Source organism: Oncorhynchus masou, chromosome 24 (assembly GCF_036934945.1).
Source record: "Oncorhynchus masou masou isolate Uvic2021 chromosome 24, UVic_Omas_1.1, whole genome shotgun sequence".
NCBI classification, from domain to species: domain Eukaryota; kingdom Metazoa; phylum Chordata; class Actinopteri; order Salmoniformes; family Salmonidae; genus Oncorhynchus; species Oncorhynchus masou.
In genome coordinates this window covers 71,731,977-71,744,661 of record NC_088235.1, presented here as the reverse complement: position 1 = coordinate 71,744,661, position 12,685 = coordinate 71,731,977, and the positions used below count along the sequence as shown (strand labels likewise).

The window sequence follows — 12,685 nt, the reverse complement described above, 5'->3', positions numbered from 1 at the left end:
GCTATTTAATCAGTTTCTTGATATGCCACACCTGTCAGTTGGATGGATTATCTTGGAAAAGGAGACACATCCCTGTTCGTGAGCATAAAGAAATGTGTGCACAAAAGTTGAGAGAAATAGGCTTTTTGTGCATATGGAACATTTCTGGGATCTTTTTATTTCAGCTCATGTAAAGTGCTGGCTCCATGTTGCGTTTTATTTTTGTTCCGTATATTTGTATTTGAGTGTTTTAACCAGCATTTGTAACTTGAGTCTGATAATTATCTGTACAAAACAGTGAATCTAATACTTGTGGAGCATAAAAAAATACTTGCGTATGTTTTCCAATTTCCTGAAATACTTTGCAAATGCAACTTATTTTTGTGTAACCTGAAATGGTATATTCATTGCGTTTGCATTTTAGCATATGCTTTGATCCAGGGCAACTTACACTAGTGAGTGTATACTGGTCCCCCCGTGGGAATGGAACACTCAACCCTAGCGTTGTGAGCGCTAAGCTCTACTGTACCAACTGAGCCACATATCAAATCATCACAAACCACTTGATGTCTCAATCACTTTTTCTTCATGGTGATGCAAAGTCTAAAGGTACCAAACCTAGATGACTAGCCTATGTACAATACAGTAATTTACATTAACTGTTTTGTATGGATGGTAAATTTAATGCGGCACAAAAAGTGGTTGTTCCCATGTTATTTGATCAAGAAAAATATGTAATTTGTGGATGTTTTGTTGCTTTGCCCATAACATTGCACCTTCTGATGTAAATGTTTGAGGACAAGGTCTTGTTTATTTCCGGATTCCATTAGAATTAAAATCGCAGAGAAGGGGACAGGGCAACAACTGAAAACACCAAACGTAGTCATTGCGTGCTATGAATATGGGACCATATACATAACTTTTTTTTTAAATAAATAAACATAAGTGGATTTGTCTTTACTTTTTGTTCCCCTAAAATGGGGGGGACCATGTATTTTAAAAGTGCTGTAATCCCATTTTAGGGGACCAAAAGTATTAGGACATTCACTTAACTTTTTAATAAACGTTATTATTTGGTCCCATATTCAATAGCACGCAATGACTACGTTTGGTTTCAGATTATTTTCGTGCCCAATAGAAATGAATGGTAAATGGAATTCTAAACATTTCTACATTAATGTGGATGCCAGCATGATTATGGATAATGAGTGAGAAAGTTGGATGCACAAATATCATACCCCCAAGACATGCTAACCTAATATATTAGTACAAGAAGTACTGTAATTTCTAAACAGTTCACCCGATATGGACGAAAATACCCTCAAATTAAAGATGACAACCTCCTAGTCATTTCAATTCCAAAGTGCTGGAGTACAGAGCCAAACCAAATGTGTCACTGTCCCAATACTTCTGCAGCTCACTGTATATCACATTTTCAGTCAAATAAAACACCAATACAGTACCGTGTACATTTGAGGGTAACTGGTATCTGTATTAGTTTTACTAAGTATTCATACCACTGACTGACTTTTGAGCTGTTTTGACTGCAACTTAGCATATCTCCGAAGGTAATTTTAGATATTTGTTTTACACGGTCAAACCTCGTTATAACCATTTAACAGGTGATCTATCTGGTCAAACTGACACAGGGCCCTATCCACCCTCTGTTTTAGATCATGTGTAATTGTCTACAGAGAAATTGAGATTCAAATAAAGGTCCTGTTCATCAAACATGGGATCCCATTTGGAGATGGGATCCCTGTGAATCGATGTTTGTTCTGTCTGTGTTCATCTTAGGCTAATACATATATGTGAGCTCAGTGCTCTCTTTGTTTGCGTCGGCCCGGGCTTTCTCCTTTCTCTTCTCTGTGTTTACGTACAGTAGGCCTAGGGTTTATCTATCTTTCTCCCTCCATGGCCAGTAGTCCCAGCGCTGTCTTTGTCTCTGTGGGCTTTGGGTGGGGGGAGGTGGCTGGCTGGGCTGCTAGCAGGGAAGCAGGGAAGCAGCGATGCATCACGGCTCGTAAAGCGCAGGGCCCTTCCTCCCTGGCGTATTCACGCCTGGTTGGATGGGAAGCTCCCCAGGGGCTCCGTCGCCATGGTGTCAGCAGCTGATTGATGGCTGTCAGGGAGCTGAGGGACAGACTAGAAAAGGGGAGTGGCCACTGTGGCATATGCCTGGCAACCAAGGGAGGAGCAGAGAGAATATGTGAAAGGGGGGATGGGGAGTGGTAGAGAGCTTGAGTTCTCTTCTCTGGGTCTTACTGTCAGACCTTTCACCATCAGGGACAAGGAGACTGCTATGAAAACAGCAATTTTTATGGAGTTTGTGGATGGTTGAAGATCGACTAGCTTAGGCCCAGGCTTACTTTTTTATAGCTTGGTTCAGGTGGATGACGTGAGATGGTAAAGCAGTCCAGGGCCCGTATGTATGTATCAAGCGTCTTCGAGATATCACTGTCCATGAAGTCTTATTCGTTGTGACGTAAAAGACAGGTGGTCCTAAATCGGCACTCCGAGACGCTTGATGCATATGGCCCAGGTCAGAACATGGCCAGTTAGTTTAGTGTGGCCTCTCTGGCCTGTCCCCTTTTCTCCGAGCAGTACTGAATCCCCCTTGTCCCTTTCTGTCTTTACCTTCTCAGAGCTACCTTAATCAAACACTTTCCTATTTTATTTCTCCTCTCTCCCCCACTTTCTGTCTGTCTCTGTATAGAGACAACAGCTGCTGTGACCTACAACACACACACACACACACACACACACACAACCAGGGGGGTGGATCTAGTCTGTCAAAAAGAAGCGCCCCCCCCCCCAGGGGAGGTTTAGAGTTGGGCCCCCACACCACCCCACTCAGCTGCCCCCCAGGCAGCAGAGTCTGACATCTGCCCCATCCTGTACCAACGCATCTGGGAGTCTGTGTCTCCCGCAGCAGAACAGTGGCTTCATAACAAATGGCACACTATTCCCTTTAGAGTGCACTACTTTTCACAAGGGACCATAGGGTATATGGTGCCATTTGGTGGGGGACACAGAGCTACAGTTGAATATGCACCGCAGTGGACTCTAGTAACAGAAAAGGAACATTCCTGGAGACTTTCCATGCACACTAGTGCATTTGAGAGCTTACAGTTCATGTGTTAAGGTACAAGAGCAATGTAGACTTGTTTTAGAACATACATATGATTGTTACCATTTTGAAGTAACAGATCATTCTTAGGCGCAACACTAACATCCCCATAGTCCATGACGTGTCAACGTGCTAATATCCCTCCACAGCTACCTGACGCCCACTTATTATTTGACCATGCTGGTAATTTATGAACATTTGAACATCTTGGCCATGTTCTGTTATAATCTCCACCTGGCACAGCCAGAAGAGGACTGGCCACCCCTCATAGCCTGGTTCCTCTAGGTTTCTTCCTAGGTTATGGCCTTTCTAGGGAGTTTTTCCTAGCCACCGTGCTTCTACACCTGCATTGCTTGCTGTTTGGGGTTTTAGGCTGGGTTTCTGCACAGCACTTCGTGATATCAGCTGATCTAAGAAGGGCTGTATAAATAAATTCGATTTAATGATCACACTATATTTTATGACAACCATACTAGTCTCCCAGAGAGACATTTACCTATAAGCCTCTGCAGACCTGCACGCAACTACGCAATTCTCTGTCCACGTTCGAAAGTAAGAGATCCGAGTTAAAAGTATGCAAAATGAATAGGGCCTGTTTTTGTTTTTTTTAAATAAATTAACATTTGAATTTTAAAAATGTATCAACGGAGTAAATCTAACATCCTGATTCTCGAGCTGCAACACACAGACTTGTACGGAGTTTATCAACAGACATGGAGATTAATACATCATTATTCGACGCTACACCTGTCTGCCCCTCCTGTTTGTTGTGATGCTGAGTTTGCCCACCTTTCAGCTGTATGTAAACGAGGACCAATCCCGTTGACTGTGTGTTGTGGAAAGGTTAACACTAATTGTTTCAAGCTAACGTTAGCGAACATACGCTGGACATTCAGTGGGCTCTAAAGTGCTAAATATGCTAGCTAACAGGCAAATCGGTCTAGGAAATGATTTCCTGAACATTTTGAAGGTCTCCAGAAGATTGGATCTCACCCACTGTTTACTATCATAGCTTTTTTTTGTTTTTATTATGGATAACCTATTTGATACTGATCTGCTTCAAACATTTGTTTCCATAATATCAGAGTAATAGTTTTTATGTATCGTGGCTAAGACGTTTGTATCTCAACTTATGTTTAAATGTAAAAAAAAAAAAAAACTCTAATAAAGGCCCTTCTGTGTGTTCTAATTAGATCTTGTTGGTGACTGACCGTGTGTGTAAATGGAATGCTGTCAAGAATGAAAGTATTCCAAGCTATAGACTTAATTTGGTACATTTCTTATAATTGCAATCCGAGTCACAAACAGCCCGAGCACGGGAGGGGGTGAACCCCAATTCGGTGCGTGCTATGCGCGTGAGTTGAATCTCCACTTTGCCGCGCGTGTCTGGTACTCTAAAAAGTTGGACAGGGTTGGCAGGTCTGCCTCCTGTAGGCTCAAGGCAGGGTTGTTCTCATTAGGGTGCGCTGTTGCAAAACATTTAGCAACCAAACCCAGCATTTCCCATGACCGTTTTTGTTTTAGGTTAGTCTCTCCATTCCGTTTTTAGTCAATTTTCTTCCGTTTGGTTCCCAGTGAATAGCTTATGACCCATCCTACAAAGCAGGATCATGTTAGCCAGCTAACTTAGATAAACAAATACATTGTTTCTGGGTCATTTAACAAATCTACATTTGAATATGGGTCAAATCAATACAGTCCCATTTTTTTTTTAGCAATATCATCTTAGAAATGTGAAGTTATTTCTGAACATTCAAGCAAGTTGGTTCATTGATCCTTCTTTGTGACACCCCCCCAGGTGTCCTAGGGTTGAAGGATGCCTCCTGAATGTAGCTAACTCTGTTAGTGTGTTCCAGGTACGACTGGGCTGGATGGGTCCTTCTGGCCTCACTTCTCCCCCTACTGTGGTATTTCACAGTGGACCTGCAGGACCCGGCTCAGATATAATTAGGAAGGGGTGCAGTCAGTCGATATACCAGGGACTGCGAGTGTGTACGGTTATATCCACTAGTGTTGTCTGTGGAGGTTGAGCACTTAAGAGAGTGCAGGGAGGTGAGATGGTAAGGTGTGTGTGTGTGTGACTTGTGTGTTTATGATGGTGGTACTTTATATCCCGTTACCCTACTTGTGATTACTCCATGCTCTCACAAGCCACCTATCATAACTAGCCTTTGATGCCAGATGCTAATACCAGTGTGCAATGTAGGCATTAGCCTCTGCTGAAATGCTTCTACAAAAAAAACAAAAAAACGGTCAATTACAAGCGTGCGACCAAAGCAAATGGCACATTAGTGAATTATGGCTGTGGTTGGGACAGGAAATGGCCTAGCAGTGAGACCTTGCTGTGTATAAGCACTTTGAAATGAATATCACAGATTCCTATCAAATCTACTGGACACTAGCTGGATCAGCACGTTTGGCTGTGCAGTTAGATTCCACACCGGTCAAACTTGAGAGGCTTGTACTGTCTGTGGTGTGTGTGTGTGTGTGTGATACTTGTAACGGCCAGTTTCATGGACACAGATTAAGCCTAGTCTTTGACTAAGAAATCATGTTTATCATTCTGTCTATGCAAATTGTTTTAAAGGTTTGACTCCTGACATTTTGCGTAATATCACATGTTGATCGGTTTTCTAAACTTTAAAGTGCTCATAGAGCCAACCAGTCAATGAGAAACTTGAACGATCAATATGCAGAGCTAGTGGTAATTTACCAAAGTAACCATCAATCTATGGTAAATTAGGTGATTTTATATTTGAATAGCTTTTAAGAAATAAAATATTTGATTTCTGTCCATATTGTCCGTGAGTTTCTAGTGGATTAATCATATGGGTCGAGAATTTTCCCAAAAAAAAAAAAAAAAAAAAAAAAGCATCTGAGAAACTGACATTATTTTCAATTAACTCTGCAACACTTCCAACTATTGACTTTTTCAAAACTGCCACCAGTTTGGCACAAAAACATGAACAAAGACCTTGACAATTTATTTTACTGTCAGAAAAAATAAAGGATATTTCATGCTGAAACTCTTGTATTAAACACCAATCGTGACTACCAAGTTGATGGTTTATATTTAGGATAATGTTTTACAGATTTGTCATTATTTGAAATTCTATTTTGCATATTATGTGATAAGGGCCAGAGATAATTAGACACCTGTGATAATCTGAAGTACCCAAAAGTGACACTAGATTTCCTCAGATAAATTTCTCCCAAATCATGAAAGTTACCAAATTTCTGGTAGTTTACTGGTATACCTCAAGTTTACACAAACACCCTACCTTTGCAACCCTACACGGACAAAATATCCTTATCTCAGTTCTAACCCCTCTAACTCTATTGTCTTAACTTTACAGAGTGCGGCTGCAGCCCCCAGTCCAGTGATGGGGGGGATGCCCCCTGGAGAGGGGATGCCCGGTGGACCCATGCCCCCGGGATTCTTCCAGGTCAGTCTCCTCCTACTCTCACACACACACACCTCCATCTACACTCTATGGCAGTGGTTCTCGGGTTGGGTGATATATCTAATTAAGTTTGCATCAAGTGTCTTTAAAAAAAAAAAAAAAATCCCATTTGAGCGTTTTTGTCCAATTGTTCTCGTTGTCTTTTTAGTCTCGGCTCCTTCTGTGCAGTGACTGTAGGCTGTGCGCACCTTCTCATTTACACACACACACACACCAAGCCCCTACCCCTGCAATTCACAGCGAAGACGAGAGATCACTTTGTACTCTCTGACAAATGATTTCAACTTGCTATTTGCGGTTTGGTCCAACAGAATATCATATGGACACTGAAACACAGTGAGACATTATTTTACTGTAATCGAGGTTAATCTCTCTAATGATACCCTTTTTGTGTCTCAACTCCTCAATGCGAGCTGACTACTAAAACGGACTTTCGATGAACATTGAAACTGAGCATTCATTTTCCAGAATATCGTACCATGTACTGCTAGCAGCATTTTAAACAGACTTCTACTAGCTGTCTAGTTTGTTTTTATAAATGTGCCATTACACATGGAACACAATTACCGTGATTTCGGAAAGTATTCGGACCCCTTTCCACATTTTGTTACATTACAGCCTTCGAAAATGGATCAAATAAAAAAATCATCAATATACACAACCCACAATGACAGTGAAAAGTTGTTTTTTTTAGAATGCAAATTTATAAAAAGCAGAAATACCTTGTTTACATAATTATTCAGACCCTTTGCTATGAGACTCGAAATTGTGCTCTGGTGCATCTTTCCATTGATCATCCTTGATGTTTCTACAACTTGATTGGAGTCCACCTGTGGTAAATTCAATTGATTTGGAAAGGCACACACCGGTCTATATAAGGTCCTACAGTTGACAGTGCATGTCAGAGCAAAAACCAAGCCATGAGATCGAAGGAATGATCTGTAGAGCTCCGAGACAGGACTGTGTCGAGGCACAGGTGTGGGGAAGGGTACCAACAAATGTCTGCAGCACTGAAGGTTCCCCAAGAACACAGTAGCCTCCATCATTCTTAAATGGAATAAGTTTGGAACCACCAAGACTCTTCCTAGAGCTGGCCAAACTGAGCAATCATGGGAGAAGAGGCTTGGTCAGAGAGGTGACCAAGAACCGGATGATCACTGACAGAGCTCCAGAGTTCCTCTGTGGAGATGGGAGAACTTTCCAGAAGGACAACAATCTCTACGGCAGTCTACTAATCAGGCCTTTATGGTAGTGGCTAGATGGAAGCTACTCCTCAGTAAAAGGCACATGACAGCCCGCTTGGAGTTTGCCAAAAGGCACCTAAAGTACTGACCATGAGAAACAAGATTCTGTGGTCTGATAAAACTATGATTGAACTCTTTGGCCTGAATGCCAAGCGTCACGTCTGGAGAACCTGGCACTATCCCTATGGTGAAGCATGGGTATGGCAGCATCATACTGTGGGGATGTATTTCAACGGCAGGGACTGGTAGGCTCGTCAGGATTGAGGTAAAGATGAACGTCGCAAAGTACAGAGATCCTTGATTAAAAACCTGCTCTAGAGCACTCAGAACTTCATACTAGGGCCAAGGTTCACCTTCCAACAGGACAATGACCCTAAGCACACATCCAAGACAATGCAGCAGTGGCTTCGGGACAAGTCTCGATGTTCTTGAGTGGCCCGGACTTGAACCTGATCGAACATCCCTGGAGAGACCTGAAAATAGCTGTGCAGCGACGCTCCCAATCCAACCGAACAGCCTGAGAGGATCTGCGGAGAATGGAAGAAACTCCCCAAATACAGGTGTGCCAAGCATATAGCGTCATACCCAAGAAGACTCAAGGCTGTAATTGCTGCCTAAGGTGATTTCAACAAAGTACTGAGGTAAAGGTCTGCATGTGATATTTGTTTTCTATTTTTACTAAAATTAACATTTCTAACAACCTGTTTATGCTTTGTCATTATGGGGTATTGTGTGTGTGGATAAGGGGGGGGCACATTTTTAGAATACAGAATACTTTAACCTAACAAAATGTGGAAACAGTCAAGGGCTCTGAATACTTTCCGAATGCACTGTATATAGTTAATTGGCTACTTATCATTCTGAGAAATAAGTTGCTTGATTTCGACATAACAAAGTGGACAGGCTAGCATTATGTTCAAACAGTTGGAGACTGACAGAAGGGCAGTGGTGGAAAAAGTACTTGAGTAAAAGTAAAAATACCTTCATAGAAAATGACTCAAAGTGAGTCACCCAGTAAAATACTACTTGCGTAAAAGTCAAAGTATCTGAAATCAACTTAAGTATCAAAAGTTTAAATATTTTATAATAGCTTATATTAAGAAAACCAAATGGCACAATATTACTGTTTTTTAATTATCTTTACAGATAGCCATGGGCATGCTCCAACACTTAGTGACTCAGCCGCCAGATTGGAGGCAGTCGAAACGACCAGGGATGTTATCTTGATAAGTGTGTGAATAGATAAATGTTCTGTCATACTAAGCATTCTAAATGTAGCGAGTACTTTTGGGTATCTGGATAAATTAAGTAAAAAGTACTTTTTCTTTAGAAATGTAGTGACTTAGAAGTTGTCAAAACAACTTTTTTTACATAAGTACTTTACACCACTACAGAAGGGTGTGTTTTATAATAATTCAACAGTTCTACCTTGTTAGCTAGCAAATAGATTTTAGTTGGCTAAATTTAAAATATAAAGATTAGCTGGCTGAAACTGAAAAGGGCCTTCCCCAAACTCTTGCCACAAATTTGGAAGCACAGAATAATCTAGAATGCTATATGCTGTAGCTTTAACATTTCCCTTCACTGGAACTGAGGGGCCGAGCCCGAACCATGAAAAACAGCCCCATACCATTATTCAACCTCCACCAAACCTTATAGTTGGCACTATGCATTGGGGCAGGTGGCGTTCTCCTGGCATTTGCCTAACCCAGATTCAGCCGTTGGACTGCCAGATGGTGACACGTGATTCAGCACTCCAGAGAACGTGTTTCCACTGCTCCGATTGCAGCGGGCTTTACACCACTCCAGCCGACGCTTGGTGTTGCGCATGGTGTGGCTGCTTGGCCATGGAAACAAATTTTCATTAAGCTCCCGACAAACTGTTCTTGTGCAGACTTTGCTTCTAGAGGAAGTTTGGAACTCTGTAGTAAGTGCAACAGAGGACAGATTTTTATGCGCTTCAGCAATCGGCGAGCTTGTGGCCTACCACTTCGTGGCTGAGCCGTTGTTGCTCATATACGTCTCCACTTCACAACAGCACATGCAGTTGATCGGGGCAGCTCCAGCAGGGCAGAAATGTGAATAACTGACTTGTTGGAAAGGTGGCATCCTTTGGCACTGCCATGTTGCAAGTCACTGAGTTGTTCAGTAAGGCCATTCTACCAACAATGTTGGTCTATGGTGATAGCATAGCTGTGAGCACAATTTTATACACCTGACGGCAACGTGTGTGGCTGAAATAGCCAAATCCACTAATTTTAAGGGGTTTCCACATGCAGTATGTGCCCAGCGAAAAAGAAATGTCCTCTCACTGTCAACTGCGTTTATTTTCAGCAAACATAACATGTGTAAATATGTCTGAACATAAGATTCAACAACCTGATACATAAACTGAACAAGTTCAACAGACATGTGACTAACAAAATTGGAATAATGTGTCCCTGAACAAAGGTGGGGTCAAAGTCTAAAGTAACAGTATCTGGTGTGGCCACCAGCTTTAAGTACTGCAGTGCATCTCCTCCTCATTTACTGCACCAGACTTGCCAGTTCTTGCTGTGAGATGTTACCCCACTCTTACACCAAGGTACCTGCAAGTTCCTGGACATTTCTGGGGGGAATGGCCCTGGCCCTCACCTTACTCTCCAACAATTCCCAGACGTGCTCAATGGGATTGAGATCCGGGCTCCTCGCTGGCCATGGCAGAGCACTGCCATTATTGTCTTGTAGGAAATCACACACAGAACGAGCAGTATGACTGGTGGCATTGTCATGCTGGAGGGTCATGTCGTGATGAGCCTGCAGGAAGGGTACCACATGAGGGAGGAAGATGTCTTCCCAGTAACGCACAGTGTTGAGATTGCCTGCAATGACAACAAGCTCAGTCCAATGATGCTGTGACACACCTTCCCTTCCCATGACGGACACCCAACCTCCAAATCGATCCCGCTCCAGAATACGGGCCTCGGTGTAACGCTCAAACGCAAATCTGAACATCACCCCTGGTGAGACAAAACTGCGACTCGTCAGTGAAGAGCACTTTTTGCCAGTCCTGTCTGGTCCAACGACGGTGGGTTTGTGCCCATAGGCAACGTTGATGCCGGTGATGTCTGGTGAGGACCTGCCTTACAACAGGCCTACAAGCCCTCAGTCCAGCCTCTCTTAGCCTATTGCGGACAGTCTGAGCATTGATGGAGGGATTGTTCGTTCCTGGTGTAACTCGGGCAGTTGTTGTTGCCATCCTGTACCTGTCCCGCAGGTGTGATGATCTGAAGTACCGACCCTGTGCAGCTGTTACGTGGTCTGCCACTGCGAGGACGATCAGCTGTCCGTTCTGTCTCCCTGTAGTGCTCTCTTAGGCATCTCACAGTATGGACGTTGTAATTTATTTCCCTGGCCACATCTGCAGTCCTCGTGCTTCCTTGCAGCATGCCTAAGGCACGTTCACACCGATGATCGGGGACCCTGGACATCTTTCTTTTGGTGTTTTTCAGTCAGTAGAAAGGCCTCGTGTGTGTGTGTCCTAAGTTTTCATAACTGTGACCTCAATTGCCTACCGTCTGTAAGCTGTTAGTGTCTTAATGACCATTCCACAGGTGCATGTTCATTAATTGTTTACGGTTCAGGGAAAGCGTTTTAAACCCTTTACAATGAAGATCTGTGACGTTATTTAGATTTTTACGAATTATCTTTGAAAGACACGGTCCTGAAAATGGGCTGTTTCTTTTTTTGCCGTGTGTGTGTATATACAGTGGGGAGAACAAGTATTTGATACACTGCCGATTTTGCAGGTTTTCCTACTTACAAAGCATGTAGATGTCTGTCATTTTTATCATAGGTCCACTTCAACTGTGAGAGACGGAATCTGAAACAAAAATCCAGATAATCACATTGTATGATTTTTGAAGTAATTAATTTGCATTTATTGCATGATATAAGTATTTGATACATCAGAAAAGCAGAACTTAATATTTGGTACAGAGATCATATGTTTCCTGTAGTTCTTGACCAGGTTTGCACACACTGCAGCAGGGATTTTGGCCCACTCCTCCATACAGACCTTCTCCAGATCCTTCAGGTTTCGGGGCTGTCGCTGGGCAATACGGACTTTCAGCTCCCTCCAAAGATTTTCTAATGGGTTCAGGTCTGGAGACTGGCTAGGCCACTCCAGGACCTTGAGATGCTTCTTAAGGAGCCACTCCTTAGTTGCCCTGGCTGTGTGTTTCGGGTCGTTGTCATGCTGGAAGACCCAGCCACGACCCATCTTCAATGCTCTTACTGAGGGAAGGAGGTTGTTGGCCAAGATCTCGCGATACATGGCCCCATCCATCCTCCCCTCAATATGGTGCAGTCGTCCTGTCTCCTTTGCAGAAAAACATCCCCAAAGAATGTTTCCACCACCATGCTTCACGGTTGGGATGGTGTTCTTGGGGTTGTACTCATCCTTCTTCCTCCAAAACCGGTGAGTGGAGTTTAGACCAAAAAGCTCTATTTTTGTCTCATCAGACCACATGACCTTCTCCCATTCCTCCTCTGGATCATCCAGATGGTCATTGGCAAACTTCAGATGGGCCTGGACATGCGCTGGCTTGAGCAGGGGGACCTTGCGTGCGCTGCTGGATTTTAATCCATGACGGCGTAGTGTGTTACTAATGGTTTTCTTTGAGACTGTGGTCCCAGCTCTCTTCAGGTCATTGACCAGGTCCTGCCGTGTAGTTCTGGGCTGATCCCTCACCTTCCTCATGATCATTGATGCCCCATGAGGTGAGATCTTGCATGGAGCCCCAGACCGAGGGGGATTGACCGTCATCTTGAACTTCTTCCATTTTCTAATAATTGTGCCAACAGTTGTTGCCTTCTCACCAAGCTGC

General features: G+C 43.1%; 1 protein-coding gene across 4 annotated transcripts in view; it reads left to right on the top strand.

Annotated features, from left to right (window-relative positions):
* LOC135512567 (single-stranded DNA-binding protein 3-like) overlaps window positions 1-12,685 on the top strand; it is a 32,507-nt gene that overhangs the window by 4,855 nt on the left and 14,967 nt on the right. For all 4 annotated transcript variants that reach the window (XM_064934721.1, XM_064934719.1, XM_064934720.1 and 1 more), the window contains exon 5: window positions 6,466-6,555. In XM_064934721.1, the coding sequence (XP_064790793.1) occupies window positions 6,466-6,555 (90 nt within the window). The remainder of the gene's footprint in view (window positions 1-6,465; window positions 6,556-12,685) is intronic.